The sequence below is a fragment of the Lethenteron reissneri genome, chromosome 63 (assembly GCF_015708825.2).
Source record: "Lethenteron reissneri isolate LAM-NWPU_2019-01 chromosome 63, ASM1570882v1, whole genome shotgun sequence".
Classification (NCBI taxonomy): domain Eukaryota; kingdom Metazoa; phylum Chordata; class Hyperoartia; order Petromyzontiformes; family Petromyzontidae; genus Lethenteron; species Lethenteron reissneri.
This window is the reverse complement of record NC_083841.1, coordinates 9842423-9865174: the sequence shown is the minus strand read 5'-3', so window position 1 is coordinate 9865174 and position 22752 is coordinate 9842423. Positions and strand designations below refer to the sequence as shown.

General features: G+C 49.4%; 1 protein-coding gene across 2 annotated transcripts in view; it reads left to right on the top strand.

The window, feature by feature from the left end:
• Positions 1–457: 457 nt before the first annotated feature.
• LOC133358856 (UMP-CMP kinase-like) overlaps positions 458–22752 on the top strand; it is a 45109-nt gene continuing 22814 nt past the window's right edge. Inside the window, exons 1-7 of one of the 2 annotated variants that reach the window (XM_061577310.1) lie at positions 458–987; positions 1148–1273; positions 4497–4679; positions 4796–4875; positions 5372–5468; positions 19672–19785; positions 20230–20418. In XM_061577310.1, coding sequence (XP_061433294.1) covers positions 901–987; positions 1148–1273; positions 4497–4679; positions 4796–4875; positions 5372–5468; positions 19672–19785; positions 20230–20418 — 876 coding nt within the window. In that variant the 5' untranslated portion in view covers positions 458–900. Of the gene's footprint in view, positions 988–1147; positions 1274–4496; positions 4680–4795; positions 4876–5371; positions 5469–8341; positions 17340–19671; positions 19786–20229; positions 20419–22752 lie in introns of those variants that run through there. The other variant, XR_009757132.1, reaches the window with a different exon arrangement.

The following is a 22752-nucleotide window of genomic DNA, read 5'->3' as shown; positions in this document are numbered from 1 at the left end:
ATGCTACTCAACAATTGGAAGGGCGTTATTAACCAAGTAAGGGGCCGTCCATAAATGACGTCACACACCTGGGGGGGGGGTCAGACATTTGTGACGATGTGTGACGATGGGGGGGTGAAGGTTTGAGAAATGTGACGTCACATCAAAATGCGCAACTTTAAATAAATATAGACAACACGTTCTACTTAATTAAATAGACTTTTTAATAAATGTTTTCTCTTACAACATCAGAGTGCAGCGCCACATTAAATACGCACTACAATGGCAATAGTTTAAAGCGATTTGAAGCATGTTTTTTTTTGGGGGGGGGGGGCATAGCTTTGTGACCTCATATTTGAGGATGTCTGACTTTTTGTGACGCCGTGTGACGGGGGGGGTGGGGTCAAAAATCGTCCAAAATCGCGTGACGTCATTTATGGACGACCCCTAAAGTCTTAACTGGCTGTAATATTTCCAACCTACCTGCCTATGTCAGGCATTGTCTATCCACTGCTGGGTGATACAGAATCACCATCATGAGTCGTGATCTATTAATTGCTAGATGATACAGAATCGCCGGAATGAGTCAACTATCCTCTGTTGGTGGGCCTCGCCTATCTGATCTACCAAATGTGAACCCTCCCTCAACGCCTATGACCACTACCATTTCCACGAACGCCACTCTGTGACCACAACTGTGTTAATCCACGTTTCCGCGTCTTGATCGCAGGGAGATAGGAGAGCCGCCGACGCCCATTAATCGGCCGAGAAGCAAACTCGCGGTTTCATTTCAGTGCGATTCACGGCGGTAATTTAGGGGTGGCGAAAAAGTGTTGAAAGAGACGCGTCACGAGTCGACCTGATTTTCCTAAGGAGTCCTGCAGGAAGCCTGCGCTAGGCCTTCCCGGCGGCAAGTGGACCATGGCAGCGGGGTCGTTACCCAGGGTCGTGTTCGTGTTAGGGCCGCCTGGGAGCGGCAAAGGAACGATTTGCGCTTTGTTGAGCAAGGTGAGAGCGATGGGAACGGCGATTGCGGGTGAGGTTTATGTTGCTTCGGCTGATGTTTCTAATGTTGCTCAAGCTGATTTTGCTGCTGATGAAAATCATGTTGCTGCTGTTTCTGCTGCTGAAGATGAGGCTAATGATGTTGGCTGATGCTGCTGCCCAGGTGTTTCCCTATGCTCACCTCTCGGCTGGGTCTCTGCTGAGGGCCTCCAAGTGCGAGGCCGTGCAGAAAAGTTTGAGGAACGGGGACATTGTCAGTTCACACATCACCATCGACATCCTCACTGAGGTGATGGCACCACCTTCACCATCGGCAACATCACACACTATCAACATAATCGGTATCACTAATATCGTCAATAAATTCACGAACATTACAAATATAAGCATCAACAACACTAACATGATGATCACCAATATAAACATCATAGTCAATGTCATGAGCAGATGACGCCTATCATCTCGGGGTGAAGGGAGGACAATGGAGTCACATGTGGCGTAGGGGGGGGCACGAAGGTTCCAGTAGGTTCCAGAAGCTTCTTCAAGAGTCCGATTGGGACAGCTCCGTGGGGGGTGGGGTAACTGGGCGGAGAGGGAGTGTGTGTGAGTGAGATAGCACTCAACTGGCTTTTACGTCTCTGTGGGGGATATTTGTTTTTTTCAGAGTGCAGGTCGGTGGCACTGTGCTACGAACCCGGCAGAAGCCTGAGTTCAATTTCCGCTGACAGACAATAATATTGGCGAATGTGTGTCAACCAGTCCTGGGCCCCCTAGGGCGATTCAGCCTAAAATTAATACCTGGTGCAGTGTATAGTATACATCAGCACAGAAGAGACAAAGACGGCTGAGCGTGGTGCTCGACACCAACCCCCTCACGTGTGTCGTGCTGGGTTTAGGTACTCCTATCTAACGACACTTTCCCCAACAGCCTATTAGGGCTAATCAGGGGACCCTTTGTCTGATGGATGGAGACCATGCGTGCTTTACAGATCATATGTTTTGTCATAAGGGATTCATAGAGACTTGTACGTTCATATAACAAAAGTAAGCATTTAGTAATACTTCAATACTAATAATCACGTATATATCTAGGGACACCATGAATTAAGTCCCAAGACTCTTTTTCATAAGGTTCCTGCCAAGTTTGTAGCAGTTGGAGAGTTGGAGGAGCGATGTTGCTCCTGTGTGATTCCCATTGAGTTATTAGCTGGGGATTTCTCAGCATTGGGATGTGGTTTTGGCAAATACCAAGTACGTTGTGTTTGAGTTTAGCTATGGGAAGAGTAAACTGGAGAATGTAGAGGAAATCCATGCACAACAGGGGGAGAACATACAAACTCCACATATTCACTTGCACACACACACTATTATGTCTTAGAGGCCAGCTGGCCAGGATTGAGAAAAACTTAGCCCAATGTTGACTGCAAAACAGGGGGAGAACATACTCCACTCAATCCAGTCATACAGACATATCCTCCTCATACCATTTAACAGACTGTTAGGGCAAGTACTGTTAGCGAGTATCTATTAAGGCCTGCACGGTACACGAAGCGGTGGGTGGCCAGCACCACACTTGGCCACCTTTATTTAATCCGTGGCGTTTTTATGCATTGCACCAGATATGCATTTAATGCTGAGTCGACTTAAGGGAGGCCCACAACCGGCTCAGATAATCGTCACCGGTGTTGGCCGTGAGCGAGAATCAGATTCGGATTTCTCATGGGTTTGTAGAGTAGCGCGCTAACTACTAGACTACTCCGCCACCGCTATTCACAACAACAATAACCGCCTTTTGGCACTAAGTCGTGGTGATGTCACCTCAGCCCTTTGTGCCAGGTTAAGTACACTTTGAGGCTATGTGAAGTGTCGAAGGCTCACTGTCAGGAGGTCATGGGACAGACCCAGGTGCCATGGGTTGATTGAGATAATTGGTAGATACAAAGATGAAGATCTCCGTATAGTTTTTAACAGACTTTTGGGGTTCTTTGGTTCTTTCGGTAAAGTCACGTAGATATAAAAATAATAATAATAAAGTGAATAAAAATAATAAAATAAAATTTCTGAAAACAAAAAAACGCTAATGTAGACTGTAGCCTGGTTCTTAATCGGAGTGAGTGTACTGGCAGTATATAATTGTAGACTATAGCCTGGTTATTAAGTTTGGTGAGTGTTTTGGCAGTCTGTAATGTAGACTGTAGCAATGGTTATTGAGCTGGGTGAGTGTACTGGCAGTCTATAATGTAGACTGTAACCTGGTTCTTAACCTCGGTGAGTGTATTGGCAGTCTGTAATATTGACTGTAGCCTGGTTCTTAACCTCGGTGAGTGTATTGGCAGTCTATAATGTAAACTGTAGCCTGGTATTTAAGCTTTGTGAGCGTATTGGCAGTCTATAATGTAGACTGTAGCAATGGTTATTAAACTGAGTGAGCCTACTGGCAGTCTGTAATGTAGACTGTAGCCTGGCTCTTAACCTGAGTGAATGTACTGGCAGTCTATTATGTAGAATAAGTCTACATTATACGCTCATGTAGAATAAATATACATTATAGACTGCCAGTACGCTCACTCAGGTTAAGAACCATGCTACAGTCTATACTATAGACTGCCAGTACGCTCACCAAGGTTAAGAACCAGGCTACAGTCTACATCATAGACTGCCAGTACACTCACCCAGCTTAATAACCATTGCTACAGTCTACATTATAGACCGCCAGTACACTCTGATTAAGAACCAGGCTAAAGTCTACATCAGTGTATTTTTATTTTATTATTTTTATTCACTTAATTTTTTTTATCAACGTGACTTTACCAAAAGAACCAAAGAATATGAATTCCTGCAGTCACGAAAGTTTTAAGACAACATTTAGACTTTTGGGGCAAATACTGTTCGCGAGCACCTATGAAGGTCGGCACGACAGACACACACACACATGCATGTCTGTTTAGCATTAGAATGTTGCACTGTTAAAATGTTGAGAGTAGTTGCTTCAAAGGTGAAGATAGGGAAAGCCACCATGTGTTTAGGAGAGACACTCAGAACTGGGGGGGACAACACAGGTTCAGATGGTAAACCGTTTTGTACGTATTGTCGGTGAGATTAAAGGAGGACCCTGACTCGCGCCTTGGTCAGTCTGTATTCGATTGATGCTTTACCATATCCACAACACCGTCGTCAACGCCGTTCACCAAATGCTGGTGACATCACCACAGGACTTGTGCAAGGCTAGTTACAGAAGGTCACGGGACAGACTCAGGTGCTCTGGGTTGGCTGAGATGACTGACCAGCGCTCCCCACTGTTATGAGCGTCGCTGCTATCAAGCATCATCAAGACTAATGTCAACAGAAACATCAACATTAAAAGCACCATCATCATCAGCCTTATCACTAACATTATCATCTCCCTCCTCTCCGTGTCTCCCTCCCTACTATATCCCCACCCTCAATGTCTCCCTCCTCCCTCGTCCCTCATCCTCCTCCCCATGCCTCACTCCTTGTCTCTGTGTTTGTAGGAGATGAGGTCCCTTGGTGCGTGGGGTGGATCCCCACATCCCCGTGTCTCTGTGTCCCCGTGTCTCCGGGGGTTTCTGCTGGACGGATTTCCACGGAACCTGGAGAATGCGTGGAGCTGGGAGCTGGACGCGGGGAGATGCACAGAGACACGATTCGTGCTTAGCCTGGAGTGCAGCGCCAAGGTGCAGACACTCAGAGACAAAAGCAGCAGCCGATGCTGTTGATAATGCTGCTGGTGCTGATGTTGCTGCTGGTACTGATGATGCTGCTATTAATGATTATGATGATGGTGTCGCAGGAGAGCCTCAGTCGATGTTTGAGTCGATCTCTGGGCTCTTCTGCTCGCTCAGACGATGAAGTCGACATCATCACGAAGAGGTAGCAGCAGTAACATTACCATCATCACCATCAGCAACATCATAATCAGTATCATCAACATCGGCATCATTACCACCATTAGCAACATTATCATGAGTATCATCAGGAACACCATCATCGCTCACCCACCCACTCATTTACCCAACTTATCTGGAATGTCCACTGTGATTGATGCATATGGCGTGGAGTTGTAGTATTTTCAATTTCTAATACTACCCATACTGCGGTGTTAACTGGCGCGGCCTGCCGGATTTGAACTGCGAATCCTCCACAATGAGCAGCAAACACCGCTACCACTGGAGCACTACCACTAGATCACAACACCACCCCCATTGTGCATGTGTAAGGTACCTCGCAGCCTTTCTAGACTACCAACACACTACCACTGGGCCACGTGATCACCACTAATCAGGTGCGAGGAGAATAATAGCTGAGCTCTGACATTGTATTAATGAGCAAGTTAATTAGTGTGTTGTAAATGGGACCTTGCCCCTAGGTTGGCTCTATTTGAAAGGGAGACACGGCCCGTGCTGGACACGTTCCATGAGAGGGGGTTGTTGAAGAGGGTCGACTCGTCCCAACCCACTGTTGAGGTGAGGCTTCGCTCCCTTTCCCCAATACCTCTCCCACCTTCCTGCCTCTCGTGTTGGTGATTCTCACATTACACGCCATTGGCTGAAATACAGAAAACCTTTTTGGACACCCGCCTCTGCTCTCGCAGCCCAAAAGATCGACATCGGCCCTCACTGGGAAGGGATCGTGGGCAACTATGGACGTGGCAATAAACAAACACCTCATTGAGGACCCTACTGTTGAAACACTGGGCTCCTCTCTCCCACGACCACTACAGACCTCGTTAGACCTCGTTCGAACACAACATTTGAGGTGCGCGTTCACCTTCCACAAATGGACGAAGATCAGACAATTGCCGAACTGCGAGTTTGGTGAAGTCCAAACCATTAAATGCGTCACCATGAACACTCCATCCATGCAACATTCTGACTGTTGCTGTGACCCTCACAGCACCTACTGCTGCCTCCTTGGATTGGTTTTAAAAACTTCGCATTCAACTATACATTGCTTAGTGTGACCCCATAGAATGCTGATTCATTATAACACAGCAGCGCTGGCCAAGGAAACATATCCGCCCATTGAGAGTGACTTATGCTTTGAGCTGACGAGACCCCACCCCCCATGATTCGATTATCACGATTTATAGTCGTGATTACATTTTAATAAATATATTTGTTTAGCCAGGTGAGAACACACGAGACAAGGATAGAGTCTCAGGCTCTACATAAAATAAACCTCACCACAAAAATTTTGACTCACATCTCTAATTATTAATTATCTTAATGAGCTTAGGATCACAGAGGTTCCTGGAGCTCTTTGAGAATGACCTGGATTTGGAGTGCAGCAGCTCCCCCACTGCAGCCTTGCAGGAATACAGTAGAATGCGCTTGTTAGTACTGGACATCATACGTACTGATGTTTTAATTAATACGTTTTACTCATGAAATAATGTTGACTTTCTATTATTAACGCTATTACCTATACCCCAATGAAGCCCTCATATAATGCTAATATGTGAGAAATAATGCCATTCACTTTTCCAGGAATGCATCTTGAGCGCTAAGCGAGGTTTGCCTGTAATAACTCGTTTCAATACTAGCTTTTACCTTCTGCCGTACGAAAGAGAGAGACAGGGCTCGTAATTGGTTTCCTTTTGGAGGGGCCAGATCCTCGTTCGGGTGGTATAATGTCAATTACAGCTGAGAACCCTCCACCACCCTACTGATGGTGTGGCCAGACAAATAACACCTGTCGCGCCATGGGCGAATGTAGTAAGGCCTGATGATTATGCTGCGTGTAATCTCCAGCGCAATGTCACTCATATGGCATTGTCCAAAAATGTTTTGCTTACTCTTCATTGCAACCAGGCTTCGTCAAGAAACCAAATAAGTTGGGGCACATTTTCCCACGACGTGACAGCTTCATTTGTTTGGCTGTGTCGTTGGGTGGTGACGGGTGCACTGCTGTTCGCTGTTGATTGAAGGTAACAAAAGCACGAGATCAAATACGTTCAGCAGGCAATAGCAGTAGCCTCGCTCAAGTTTCATAGATGCAGCCACAGGTTTAATTGAAATGGATCGACCGAAAACTAGGTGTGGAGTTGCAGCTTACGTTTTCAACGATCTCTCCTCCCATTTAGTCTTATGTCCATTTTTAAATGCATCGAGTTGTTGGCATCGAGTATCAACTCACCTGGTAAATCAGAATACAGACCACCAAACGGAATGAGTGCTGAAACCCGGGTGCTGTAAAGTTGTATTTTCATATTACACGTTTGGGTTACCCAGAACACTCTGCCCCCATTGGATAGGGGAGGCGTAGAATGTAGTGAAAGAGAACCTGTTTGCCGTTGACCCAGAGAGAAGGATCTTCTGCCTAAGAAGTTAGAGATACTGCTGCTGCCCGATGTTCATATCCATTAAGATACAGGTATCCACTTCTGTCTGTTCTGCAGTTGCCGGACTTGTGCCATATCCCTGTCAGTTAGGTATTATCAGGGTTCCTAATATGCCTTACTTTACCCTGTTAGGCTGACTCCTACACGGATACCCATTGCCCAGGTCCACGATGTGGATGAGGGGATGGACTTTTGGAACCCAATTGACATGATACCCATGTGTAATTGTTTGTTATTCTTTGCTCTTCAGTTGCTGGAGTGAAAGGTGGGGGTTGTTATGGCCTTGCCCATTCCTGGCCCAGCCTGGCTATGGGAAATGTTAGTCTATGGACAATGTTAGTCTATGGACAATGTTAGTCTATGGGCAGTGTTAATCTATGGGCAATATATGTCTGGGGGCAATGTGTATATATATATGGGCAATATAAGTCTCTGGGCAATGCTAATTTGTGGGACAATGACAGTCTGTGGCAGGGGTCGGCAAACTTCGGCTTTGGAGCCACATGCGGCTCTTCATGGACTCCGTGACATTATTTAAGGGCCACTGTCTCGTATTCACATGAAATATAGATTTTTTTTTGGACCGAATTCGAAAAATTTTGCTTGTTATTTTGATTGCTGACCTCTGGTCTGTGGTACAATGTTAGTCTATGGGCAATGCTAGTGCATGGGTGAAAAGTGGTGGAGCTGTGTCCTCTCCCAATCGTGGGCCAGCATGGCTTGAAAAGTCAATGCAGAAACACTATCTGGTCGAAAAGAAACCAATCATGAATCTTAATATTGCTCATAAAAACCTAGCATGGTTAAGCAAAGGGTTAAGCAAAGGGTGTTTTCTCTCTGTGTGATCAGGTCTTTGCAGATGTCACGCGGATCTTTGAAGAGGAGGGATGACGTCATAGCAAGCCTCGTTTGCGAGCCCCTATTGAGATGGCTCTCACCTCGGCTCTGGGTTCTGCTGCCTGCGATTAAACTGGGTTTTCAAGTCTAGTGAGTTGGTGGTCTCTGTGGGCACCAGTGATTCACGTAGAGACCCACAGACTCACACAGAGACCCACATACTTGCACACTCTGACAGAGACATACAGACTCAGACAGAGTTGATGGTCTCAGCTGAGTTACCAATGAGTGCACAAAACATCCTGATCACATTAAGTATTTTGCGTAACTTGGCAAAATTACAATTGTGAGAATTATAATATTGGTTTGACTGTCACATGATGAGCATCACTCTCGGCTGCACTGGCTGCACTGCTTTGCGAGATTTACGAATGGATTCTTCGTCTCGTGACGCCGAGAGATCGATCGGGATCAAATTGGGAGGGTTTTTTTTACGAGGGGCTGAAGTGTGGGAAAGCTTCAGATCATCTGTTGCCAATCTAAATTTCCAGGGATAGCCACACATACCTCGATATACCCAGATGCTTTTGAGACACGCAAGAGAACAACACTGTGATGTGGCCCAGCATTCGCCACTTGTTGCAGAGGTTCACAGTTCGAATCCAGCAGGTCACCCTGGTTAATACTGTGGATGTGCATATTAACCGCGAAATACTAATACTCTGAACCATCTTCTTCACTCACAATGGACGTTAAAGACTCTGTGACATCAGTTGCAAGAGCAGTTTGCCATTTTGTACTGGTGCCACAGTCCAAATTTTTGTACAAATTTGAAAATTGCCACCGCAAATTACTCAATTCGGATTATATCTAGAGTAGCAATGATCACCCCCTACGGACAGCATACTAATGCACAGGGACAGCTGCCACTGAGGGTACCCCTCAGCGAGACCACAACAGCAATCATCTCCCCCTACTAGCATAGTTATGCCTGTTTGCAGGTCTGTTGCGGAGTCACCTTGTGCCTCACAGGGACAGCTGGCACTTGGTCACCCCTTCCAAATGTGTTGAGATAATGAGATGCGAGATATAAGCTGCTTGTTGCGTGTGAAGCTTCTCTGAAGCACCCTAGTGTAAAGGAAGGCGGTTCTTCTCAAACAATCATAGTGTAGTGGTGATACGCGCTGGGATTAGGGATCGTATGCCAGCGCGTAATGATTGGCTGTGTATGTGGTGACGCGCGCTGACGGTGGAGGATCAGGGGTCAGCGCGGGGTCGTGGGTTACGGGGTACTGATTGGCTGTGGGCCGGTGACGCGCTGAGAGGGAATGACCGGGTGGCAGCGCGGTGTGATTGGTGGAGTAGTGTTAACACGCGCTGGGGAAAACGGATCGTAGAGAGAGTGCGTCGTGATTGGTTCACTAAGGAGCGATGCTCACGTCGACGTCCGCATCAGCTCCGTCTCTCGTGAGCAGGGGCTATAAAAGGGGATGCACACAGGCGTAAGGGCAGTATGTAACCAGCGAAGAATGAAGACGGGGATGAAGACATAGGGCCCTGCGGTACCTAGTCCCGCTGTCCTAACGGGACCGGGACTCTGTGTAACCCAGAGGCGAGTGTAGTGTGTGTAGCCATAGGCATAGAGTCTACACGAGCCGAATGTATTGTGTGTAGCCAGAGGCATAGGGTCTACACGAGTCAAGTGTATTGTGTGTAGCCAGAGGCATAGGGTCTACACGAGTCAAGTGTATTGTGTGTAGCCAGAAGCATAGAGTTTACACGAGTTAAGTGGAGTGTATAGTCCAAAAGGATAGAGACCACCCGTTGTATTGTGACACGTCAAGATTTAATAAAAGTGTGTTACCCGTCAAGAAGTTGCTGCCGTCAATTCCAATACTTCAACTGGCGTCAGAAGTGAAACGGTCTTCCAAGCATGGATACAAGGAAGACCCGTCGGACCCACGGGATTGACCGCGGGGACAACCTCGACGACTCGGGCCAGCTGGCATCGGGGGGTGATGACGAGGAATTGCCCACGCTGCAGGATCCGCCGACGGCGCCGGACGAGCGACGGGGGACTGACGCCGTGCTCCGCGAGGCGCACTCCCGCCTGGCGGAGCTGCTGCTCGCCGCCGCGTCCATCCTGGCGGAGATCAGCTCGTCGGGAGGAGCGGGGACGGCGGCGGACGTTCTACAGGGTCGCCCCGCAGATTCCCGCCAAAATGACTTGGCGATTCCCGCCATTTCATCTGCGCCGACTTTTGGCGGGAACGGCCATCACCACGTGGCAGCGGTTCTCCAAGCGCGCCCGCTTACGTCACCAACGCGCGCTGCGGACCGCCATCAAACACCTACCACTGGGGCCGCCATCTTACACACCGACGGGGCGGCGGAGAGGAAGCACGAGGAGGAGGACGACTTCATCTTTCAACAGCGCCTTCCCACGTTGTCAGCCTTCAAGGCGGAAGGCGGGGACTGGGGCCAATTTCAGCGCAGGTTTTTGGCGCATCAGGAGATGTCCGCCTGGTCCGACGCTACGGCACTGCGGGCACTGCCTGCCATGCTGGACGACAACGCGCTCGCGGCCTTCACGTCCGCACGCAGGTCGGACCGCTCCACGCTCAAGGATGCGCTGGCTCTCATGGCCAAGGTCTATGGTCCTCCCTCGGCGTGTCGCCATCATTTTTATGCAAGACGGAAGGCGGACACGGAGACCGTGCTCGCCTATCGCACGGCGTTGCTGGCTCTCGCCAACGCCGCGTTCCCTCGTATGGACGAGGAGGGCCAAGATGCCATGGTTTTGGAGCAACTGCTCAAGTTGGCGCAGGACCTGGGGGTCCCCATCAACACGGCCGACGAGACCGATATTTCTTCCTTACGGGTCGCTACGAGCATACAAGCGCACGAGGTCCTTCAACGTAAACAAGGGGTCGTCTGCAACGCTGCCGTGGCCTCAGCTCCGGGCCCGGTAGTCACCGTGCCCCAAGTCGTCAGCCCACGAGAGGAGGCGTTCATCGCGGGACGACCGGGGGACTGGAGGTCGGGGGGTCGTTCGCCTCTGCGATCGGCCCGCAAGCTGGAGCAACCGAGATCTCCGACGACTGTCATCACGTGTTATAACTGCGGCCTCCGGGGCCATGTGGCCTCCGGTTGCCGCGCCCCACGTCAGCGCGCCATGGGACCTCGGCTGGACGACGAACAAGGCCCCAAGTCATCCCTGCAAACCCCGGCAAGTCGCGGCACCTCACATGCCCGGCCCGCATACTCGACACGCATGGGCCGTCGCGTTGCGGCGGAGGAGAGCCGAGTAGGGTTCGGGGATTCGGTTCGGCGAGGGGGGTTCAACCGGGACCGGGGTGACATTAAATGGTTGGAGTTGGGGCACAGAATAGTGGCTGCCTCAGCGGGTTCATCCGTCGTCACGGGATCTATTGATGGGGTCGAGGTCAGGGTGTTAGTGGACACGGGGGCATCGGCGACTATTATATCGGACCTCATTTATAACATTCTCCCTGTACAATGTCGTCCGCTTCTTCCGGTGGATGTGCCATTTTACGCCGCTAACGGGGGATCGTTGGGCATTATCGGTCAGATTAGGGCGTCCATTTGCATTGGAGATATCAAATTGTCGGGACCCGTTTTCGTTTCGTCCTCCCTGGCGGTTCCTTGTCTATTGGGCACTGATTTTTTGGCAAAAATGCCCATCAAAATTCTCATTGATCAGCGTTGCATTGAACTACCATCGGGTCGCCGTATTTCATTTTTGACGAGCCCTACTGAAATTCGGATGGCGTGCGCTACGATACAAGCGTTAGCGACACAGACCATGCACGTGCCCCCGGGTTCACAAATGTTAATTCCCCTCCGGTTGCGGAAACCATGGGTGAGGGAGGCCTCGGAACAAGGCATGCTTTTGGGTCCTTCTAATAGGGCTGTTGGAGGTCTCGATTTGTCGGTGGCTCACACTTTGGTTGGGGCTGACAGGGATCCGTTTGTAATGGTTTTAAACGCTGGGTCGCGGCCGGCCGTCATTCAGCAGGGCACCGTGCTAGCTCACGCGGCGCGGGTCCCTGCGGAAGAGCGGCTGGTTGCGCAGGCTGATCCGAGCCCCAAGCAAAACGTAAAACCGAAGGAGGACCTCGAATGGGTCGATTCGCTGTGCGCGGACTCGGACGATTTGTCAGCGGTACAGTTGGGTGCGCTGCGCGGGTTGCTGATTGAATTTTCGGATGTCTTCAGTAAACATAAGTATGACATTGGGTGCACGGACCTGCTACGCCACCACATTGAAACGGGCGATGCAGCACCGGTCAGGCTAAATCCCTTCCGACTGAGTCCTGCTGAGAAGGAACATGTTCAGTCGGCCGTTAACGATATGCTAGAAGCCGACATTATTTCGCCTTCTTCCAGTCCTTGGGGAGCACCTATTGTGCTCGTTAAAAAGCAGGACGGGTCCTTGCGATTTTGCGTCGATTTCCGTCGCCTGAATAAGATCTCTGTGGCCGACGCGTATCCGCTCCCCAGGATGGACGAGTCCCTCGACGCATTGTCTGGTGCGCGATACTTTTCGACTCTTGATTTATTATCCGGATTCTGGCAGTTGCCACTCGACGAAGAGTCTAAGCCTAAGACTGCATTTCGGACTCCAGGGGGCCTGTTTCAGTTTAACCGATTACCCATGGGACTTCACTCCTCTCCTGCGACGTTTCAGCGCCTTATGGAGTTGGTTTTGTCAGGCTTGCAATGGGATACGTGCCTGATTTACCTTGACGATGTCATTTTCAGTAAAACGTTTGAAGAACACCTCCAGCGATTGAGAGGGGTGTTCTTGCGAATGCGATCGGCTAAATTAAAGTTTAAACCGGCCAAATGCCACCTTTTTCGTAAATCCGTTAGATACTTGGGTCACATTGTCGACTCTTCGGGGATTTCTACCGATCCTGCGAAGACGGACTGTGTCAGTTCGTGGCCGACGCCCACGTCAGTTTCGGACGTGCGCAGTTTCATCGGCTTTGCTTCTTATTATCGCCGATTCGTTGAGCACTTCGCCACCATTGCAAAACCCTTGCACGCTCTAACGGCGAAAGGAGTGAAGTTCCGATGGGGACCGGAGGAGGAGGCTGCATTCTGTTCCCTCCGGGACGCCTTGGTAGGGGCCCCACCCTTGCGCTATCCGGACTTTGCGAGTCCCTTCTTGCTAGACACGGATGCTAGCAACACGGGCATTGGGGGGGTGCTGTCCCAAGTCGTTGGAGGGGTCGAACGGGTGGTCGCCTATGGTAGCAGAGTGTTGTCGCCGGCAGAGCAGCGCTACTGCGTCACCCGTCGCGAGCTGCTTGCCATTGTTTTTTTCGTACAACAATTCAGACCATATCTCTATGGTCGTCACTTTACGGTCCGGACGGACCACGCGGCGCTCCAATATTCATTGCGGGTCGCCCAGCCCTCGGGCCAATTGTCGCGGTGGTTGGAAGTCCTCCAGGACTATCAGTTCACGACTACATACCGTAAGGGGTTGCGACACACAAATGCCGATGCCCTGTCGCGGTTGTTGCCTTGTCACAAATGTGCGTGCTTATCGGGATCGGCGCGCTGTAAACCGCCAGTTACGGAAGGTATGGAGGCGTTGGTTGCGACCGCGGGCACACCAATTGGGGATGTTCCCGCTACCCCAGGGGGTCAGGACCCGCTGCTCTCACTGTCGCTGATTGAGTGGGGCCGTCTCCAAATGGCGGACAGCTCCCTGCTAGCATTGCGCCGCAGGACGGGGGGTTCCGAAGGTGACCATGAACGAACTGGCTCCTACGTACTTAAGCAAGGCCTGTTAATGAGATGGGACAGTTTGTCCCGGTGGCACGCGATTGTGGTGCCTTCTGCTGTGAGAGGGAAGGTTGTCTTGGCCGCACACGAACGCCTCTTGCATTTGGGAGTTAACAAAACGCTTGCCCTGCTTCAGCGTGACTATTATTGGCCGGGAATGGGGAGTGACGTGGTGAATATTCTGAAGGGTTGTGTTGAGTGCGCCAGACGGAAACCACCGCCCGTGGCAGCTAATCCACCGCTGCAATCTATTCAGGTCTCGCGCACTAACGAGCTCGTTGCACTCGATATTCTGGGGCCTTTTCCAGTCACGCCTAGGGGTAATAAGTACCTGTTGGTGGGAGTCGAATATTTTACCCGGTGGCCTATGGCGTGGCCACTCGCCAACCAGTCGGCGGCGGCTGTGACGGACGCCTTTGTCCAGGGCTACGTCCTGGACAAGGGGGCTCCCGAACGCTTGCTGACCGACCAAGGGAAAAAATTTTCGAGTAAATTACTGCAAGAGGTGTGCGACCTGTTGGGTACTAAGAAGGTGCGTACCTCCCCGTACCACCCGCAGACGGACGGGATGGTGGAGAGGCTCCACAGGACATTGACTTCTATGCTGTGCCAGCAGGTGTGTGAGGCACATGTTGATTGGGACCTGCAGGTCCCTGGGGTCCTCGCCGCGTATAGAATGGCCCCCCATGCAGCTACGGGATTTTCCCCGTTTTATCTGATGTACGGTCGGGAAGCCGACCCGCCCATGGAAACGCAGCTGGGCCTGCCCGCACCACGAACTAATTCAAAATTGGCAGAGCATATTAAATTTAATATTCATAAGCTGACAGAGGCAAGGGAGGCCGCACGGCTTAATTCGCGGGCTCGCCAAATTGCAAACGAGCGGTTGCGTGCACGGAAGGTGTCCGTGCACAACTGGGAACCAGGTGACAGGGCCTGGCTGCATTGCCCTCAGGCACCTTTGGTTACGTCGCCTAAATTGTTGAAGCCATGGCGGGGACCCGTGGAGGTCGTGCGGGTTGCACGCCCCCAGTGCGTTCAGATAAAATGGGGAAAACGCCGTTGGTACGTCCACCCCTCCCGACTGAAACCGTTCTCGCCTCCATATGGCCTCCCCTTGTGTCGTGAGGGCCGAGCATGTGACGTGACCGACGACCCTAAGGGGGAAATGTCTTTGCCTGATCCTCACATGTCTCCGCCTGATCCGCTCCCAGGTGTCTCGGAACTGACAGCTGCCGACCACCGGCGGCCGGATCTTCGCGACGGGGCCGGTCCTTCCAGGCCCGATCCGCGCCGTCTAGAGCTGCCGGAGCCACCGGACGGTCGCCAGCGTCCCGTCCCATATGACGGACCAGCCAGACGGACTCGCGCTAGGTCGCGCTACTTTTTATGACCTACCACGTGAGGAGTCGAGGCAGCCGGAGCGCCTCGTCACTGCGTTTAGTCACAGAGACACTTGGCGCGTTCGTTTTCTGGTGTTCGCTTTTATTGTGTTGTTCGTCGGGCTGTATATTGCTTCTTATTTAAGTGTTGTTGTTGTGTTGTTGTTGTTGCGTTACGGGGCACACTGGGGGGTGGGGTTTCTTTATTACTGCGTTGACGTTAGGTTGTGTTGTTGGTTAACAGCCGGGCCGGCTGCAAGCTATGTGGGAGGGGGTGATGTAGTGGTGATACGCGCTGGGATTAGGGATCGTATGCCAGCGCGTAATGATTGGCTGTGTATGTGGTGACGCGCGCTGACGGTGGAGGATCAGGGGTCAGCGCGGGGTCGTGGGTTACGGGGTACTGATTGGCTGTGGGCCGGTGACGCGCTGAGAGGGAGTGACCGGGTGGCAGCGCGGTGTGATTGGTGGAGTAGTGTTAACACGCGCTGGGGAAAACGGATCGTAGAGAGAGTGCGTCGTGATTGGTTCACTAAGGAGCGATGCTCACGTCGACGTCCGCATCAGCTCCGTCTCTCGTGAGCAGGGGCTATAAAAGGGGATGCACACAGGCGTAAGGGCAGTATGTAACCAGCGAAGAATGAAGACGGGGATGAAGACATAGGGCCCTGCGGTACCTAGTCCCGCTGTCCTAACGGGACCGGGACTCTGTGTAACCCAGAGGCGAGTGTAGTGTGTGTAGCCATAGGCATAGAGTCTACACGAGCCGAATGTATTGTGTGTAGCCAGAGGCATAGGGTCTACACGAGTCAAGTGTATTGTGTGTAGCCAGAGGCATAGGGTCTACACGAGTCAAGTGTATTGTGTGTAGCCAGAAGCATAGAGTCTACACGAGTTAAGTGGAGTGTATAGTCCAAAAGGATAGAGACCACCCGTTGTATTGTGACACGTCAAGATTTAATAAAAGTGTGTTACCCGTCAAGAAGTTCCTGCCGTCAATTCCAATACTTCAATAGTATCAATCTTAATTTTGGAACTTTCGTGACTGCAGGAATTATTCTTTGGTTCTTTCGGTTAAGTCACGTCTAAAGATAAAAGAATACATTAAAATAATAGCATATTACGACGTTTCGATTGCAACACAAGCAATCATCAGGCATAAAAGAAATAGCAACAAAAATCTAACTAGAAAACTATAGACAGACATACAAGCAGACAGACATCACAAGTTAGATTTTTGTTGCTATTTATTTTATGCCTGATGATGATTGCTTGTGTTGCAATCGAAACGTCGTAATATGCTATTATTTTAATTTATTATTTTATCTTTAGACGTGACTTAACCGAAAGAACCAAAGAACAATCATAGTATGTATTTATTATTAAACATCAGTAGATGTGGTGGGGTGGTTGGGTTGAATTGCACTGGTTCGTCAGTTATTCCCCTCCCCTACTACCCCCAGGTTCCCCTTCCCCCCTCTCCTTTGAAAATATAAATGAAAATCTAATGATTCGTTTTATTTCTCTGTGTTTTCTTCGTGCATAGAAATTGCATGTCTCACAATCGTTGCAGAGGAACTGCAGGCCAAGCTGGAAGGCTTGGTTCCTTGTACTGTATATTAAGATGTGTTCAGCCAATTAGTGATGAGTGTTCATTGTACATGTAGCAGGAAAGTGGAGTGCGTGAAGAAACCCCACGCCTTCGAGCGGGTGACAACATTCTATCCCATACAGAAGGGACAGATATCAGTTCACACTTTGCACCTCGATGCCCACGGGAAGGGCGTTTTGCAACATGTGTGTGATCCACCAACCCTCTCCTCCACACTGCTGGATTACAGGCGTGTGCCACCTTCAGCAACGTTTCGTCATTTGTGGCGGTGATCCACCAACCCTCGCTGCTGCCTCCACGGTGCTGCGTTACAGGCCATGTGCAGTCGAGCTACCACCGAAATGTAATCCCCCCAGCACCCCCCCCCCCTCGCAGAATATCGACTTGGAACTCGGTGACGTTTTCATTGTGCATTTATTTTTTTGTAATTTTAGACGTTATAAAATGAAGTTTGCAAAAGGAATAGCATTGGAAATTAAGATCGGTCACACTCAACTCTCACCCGTTACATAGAAGCTCTTAGCCTTGCGCTTATGCACGTGAAACCACTAGTTGAGATGAACTGCCATGTGGTCATATTGTCTTGGCCCACCATCGATAAAGTGAGTATGTGGACGGCCGAACTGGTAGTTTTAGCTTGACTTGCATGGCTGAGGGCTTCGGTACATACGATGTCATCTCTGCCAGTCATCTCAGTCAACCCATGGCACCTGTCCTATCACTGCCAGCAGCAGAAAACCTTTGACACTTCACGTGGCCTCAAAGTGCACATAGCCTCAAAGTGCACATAGCCTCAAAGTGCACATAGCCTGTATGTTGATCTTATTTCGCACCATACATAGCCAATCGTGCTAACCATCGGTGTGGGGGAAGGACAACAAACTAAACACAAAGCAGTTCTCAAGAAATTAGTTTTGAATCTAGATTTGAAAGTGCGTAGCTCCAGTGGCTTCCAAATATCGGAAGGAAGAGCATTCCGGTATGATGGCTAGCTAAAAACTACTTCGAGGATGACCGGAGATAATTTTGGCACCGTGGTGACGTCACCGTCACTTAGTGGCAAATGGCGGCTGTTATGTATGTGTTGGAGACTCCGCACCTGGCCAATTCATTATATCCTGGGGCAGCGATTACTTAGGGAACTCGGAGATGCTTATTCACCAAGTAATCTTCTGCGGAAAAAAGCCTTGGGCAATGAGTGGCAAGGAATGTGGACCAGGGGATAAAAAAGAGAGCAAAAGAGGAAGGAGTTGTAACTGGGGACATCTGTGGGTCATCTAATAAAGAGACCTCTGTTGAACACGGTATGAGCTGAATCCTTTCATATGTATGCCGACATTTTTTTTTACGCCCGCACTAAGTTGTCTGTTGAAATCAGGTTTTTTAGCCACATGCAGATTTGAATCTCTAACTCTCATACTTTACATCAAAAACTCACTCGCTCTTGGGTTGCTATATTAACCTATAGAGAATAAACACAGTGCACTGTGTAAAAGGTAATACAAGATCATTAAACAATGCAGTACAACGTTCAATGCAGCTAGGATAATCTAAGTTGCAATGAACAATACCTGTCTATTCGTCTAGGTGCATCTCGGTCTCCTTTATACACTATCTCATTTCAGTAAATTTATATCTATTAGGAATTTGGCAAGATAGCGACAAGTGATCACCCTCACCTGAGTCCCAGCCTCCTTGAGTCTCAAGACCCTGAGATCCAGTCTCTTTGAGTCTCAAGACCTTGAGACGCAGTCTCCCCAAATCACAAGACCTTGAGATCCGGGCTTCCCGAGTCTCAAGACCCTGAAATCCGGTCTTGAGTCTCAAGGCCCTGAGGTCCGGTCTCCCCGAGTCTCAAGACCCCGAGACCCCATTTCCCTGAGTCTCAAGACCCTGACTCTGTCTCCCTGAGACTCATTACCCCGAAACCCGGTCTCCCTAAATCTCAAGACCCCCTCCCCTACCGTCTACATATCGAGGTCGTAGAACCTGCTCGTCCCTGCCAGGCCCAGCTCGTGTGGCGTGGGTAAAATATTTTGGTTGAGGGACACGAGGAGACACAGCCTCCCCACACAGTCCAGCCACAAAGCCCTGCTTAATTTCAGCGGGAGCTTCTTCCTTCTGGTGTCTCCATCGTTGGTCCCAGACCACCCCAGGAGACGCGATGCCACCTCGAGCGCGGCCAGCGCCAGCGTGGAAGCTGGAAATGAGTTGAAGGCGTAGTCTGCAAAACTCAGCTCCAGGATCTGCTCTGAAAGGCAGCTGAGTGCCGAGAAGGAACAAACGGGGGAGAGAGAGGACTTCTCTGTAGTAGTGGAGGTGGTTGTGGAGTTGTGGTTAGTGGGCGTTGTGTGATTGGGATATGGGTAGCGGTTAGGGTTGCTGTCGTAGTTGTATGCAAGACAACAGCGTACAACTGATCCCTTCGTTGTTGCTGACGATGGATGTGGTGGGAGTGGTGGTGGTTGTTGTGATGTTGGCGGAGATAGTGTGCATCCTCTTTCTGTTGATGGTGTTTGTGGCAGTAGTTGTGGTGATGGTGGTGGAGATAGTGTTGTTGGTGCTGCTGTTGATGGTGGAAGTTTTGATATTGAAGATGCTGCCACTGATGACGATGCTAGTGGAAGCGGTGATGGTGGTGGGGATAATGATGCTTCCATTTCTGCTTCCCCCAGTGCTCTTCCCCGTGCCGCTTCCCCGCGCTCCCTGCTCAAGTAGAAGGAGAGGAAGTCGGCAGCCGTGGGAGCCAGGAGCCGGAATTTGAGACGGAGGAGAACGAGACGCTCCAGGTTTTTGAGCTGCTGGGTGGTGAAAGCTCTGCCGCACAGATCCAGAAGCTGAGAGGCGCGGGGGGCCGTCACCTCCACCTGTGAAATAGTGGAGTTTTGTGTTAAAAATATCCATTCAAGGAGTCTAACGTTCTCACAGTTGGCGTAACATTAAAGTGCAATAATGTGCATATGTGAGTGAAAATTAATTTAGGGTAACAGTCTAACAGTCGGCTTAATGTTGAATTGCATTGATGTATGTGTGTGAACATCCATTCAGGGGGTCTAAGTCTGACGGTCTGTTGAATGCTAAAGTGCAATGTATGTGTGTATGTGAAAATTCATTCAGGGGATCTAACGGTTGAATTGAATGGGGCAGATCAATGTCGCTAAGCCTGGTGACGATGAGGAATGATGGGGAACATCGATGACATTGGGACGTACCTGCTTGGCGGCAATGTGCAGGCACGCGACGCCCAGCAGCTGGAGGCAGTCGGAGGCGAGCGGCACGCGAGCCAGGAAGCGGTCGAGCAGGGACAGCGCGAGCGACAGGGAGTGCAGCGACAGAGACAGGTGGCGCCGAACGGGAATCAGCCACGACACGAGCACGCAGCGAGACGAAGGAAGCACCTACATGGGGGCAAGGGGGGAGGGGTGAGTCACGAGATGAGGGCAGCATCTAGATAGGGTGGGGGGGGGCATGTTGTTTGAGAATTAATCAACTTGGGGAAAAATAAAACGCATCCACGTCCCGACTGGAAGACTAATTCCCACTTGCAGGCCGGTGCTGCATACACCACGGAGGGACGACTGCCACTGGCTGTCCCCTATGTTAGACTGCAGCATGGAAACAAAATGGTTGAGACGAAATATGTAAAATGCTTTGAGATGTTGAAGCATTTTAATGAGCGCGCTGTACATACAAATCCTTGAATCATCCGCCAAAATTATTTTGTAATTAATTATGTGCTATGAAGAAGGGTTGCCAGATATATAACCTATTGCATATATAATGATTAATTATAAAGATTAGAGGCAAAATTATGCCCCAGTAGGTGTTACAAATAGTGCGGTCCCAGTTTTTAAAGATGGGACCCCCACGAGGGCATCATCCTAATCCTGGGGAACTTGTGCTGTGGTCCAGGCAGTTGTAATGATGTCGCATAGTTACATCTCTGACCGGCGCTTTACCTGGTCTCAGACTCTTGATTGCTTTTCGCGCTGGTTTAGCAGATGGCACATCAGACACAGGGAGTGCCTACTTCCTCCAACATTTGAGATTGTACAGCCCTCACAGGGTTACCCCCACTCATACCGTGTTCAATGTTGGTATCTGGGCTATCTCACTGCTATCATCAATTCTATCACCACCACTACCACCAATACCATCATCACCATTACCTACACGACCAACATTACTATCAAATCCTTACCTGTATTTGCCTCTCCAGACATCTCGTGGGGTGGAATTCTCGCTCCACTTCACGCTGGCTCTCAAACCACTCTATAGCATACTCATCATCATTGACATCATCATCTACAGCAGCATCAGTAGCAGTAGTGGAGTCTCTGCTCTTTATCTCTGTGTCTTCATTTCTCCGCATCCCCGTGTCTCTTGTCCATGTCTCCACATATGTTCCGTGTGTCTCTGTATATCTGTGCTTCTGTGTCACTGTGTTCCTGTGTCTCCGTGTCCCGGTGTCTTCGTGTCTCTGTGTTTCCACATCTTCTTGTGTCCGCACTCGTTTGGCTTGAGGACCCAAATCTTCACGTGGACAATGGATTAACATGGCCACTATGAAGACAGAGAGACAGTTTGTGAGGGACCGACATGAAGACAGTGAGACAGAGATACAGTAGATCGATTATCCAGCTTCCAACATTATCTGGTGGTCCTGGGCCAGTCCGGCAAAACCAGCATGCAATCCGGCGATCACCGGAAACCACTCCAAAGGAGGATGTACCATTCCGGCGATCGGCACCATGTGTGTGACAAAAATGAATAGCTATGTTTGATTTTAGTGTCAAACATATACAGTACATACACTACATACAACTTAAACAATGAGCATAATGCACATACTGTATATACATGTTTCATGACTAATAACTTCTAAAAACAATATACAGTACAATTCGAAGAAGAAAACTGCGTGTAATACGGCATTCACCGAAGCACCGGTTTAAAGGCTGCATCAGTCCGGCGATCGTCAAACACAGGGTCATTGAAACAAGAGCGTTGTACTACGTACATCACCACATGCAGAATCTTAGAGATTGGAGTGGTAAGTACGGTACAGCAAAGAAAGACCTTTTACAGCATTTTTGTCTATTTGTATGGTTTTTTTGCCAATTTTATACAGTAAACATTGAAAGCACAAAAACACACCACCAAAAAACATGTTACTCAACAATGTGCAAAATAAGCTTTTAAATAATGTGATTATCTGGAATTTAAAAAAAACGGCGCCCCTATCTCCCCCTAAGCCACCGGATATAATCAATAACACTGGTCAACAAAAAAAAGTTTTTTTTCTGGCCTGGTATTTTGCAGCTGGTTTAGTCTAATTTCAGGGTGCTGATTCCAAATCTGATCTCAGATTTGCTCTATCACATCTCATTTTTATGCTATCGGCATACCCCATTTTCATTGATTTTACCCGAAATTAACTTGTCACTTATGATTGCAAGTTGTTGCGAGTCAGTGACTGCTTTAATGTTAAAATATGGTGCTGTATTTTTAGGATAGTGTGTTTATAATATCATTTTATGTAGATATCCACATTTATTTAATATTTTTCTTCTGCAGTTTTTATTGAAAATGCAATACTTGATATCTCAAAAACCTGATGTGATAGACAAAAACTGATGCCAGATTTGGAATCAGCACCCCAAAATTACCTTGAAACCGTTGGAATACCTTATGCCAGAAAAACGTGTGTTGACCAGTGTAATCTATTGTGTATGGATGCAGAGGCAAATAGACAG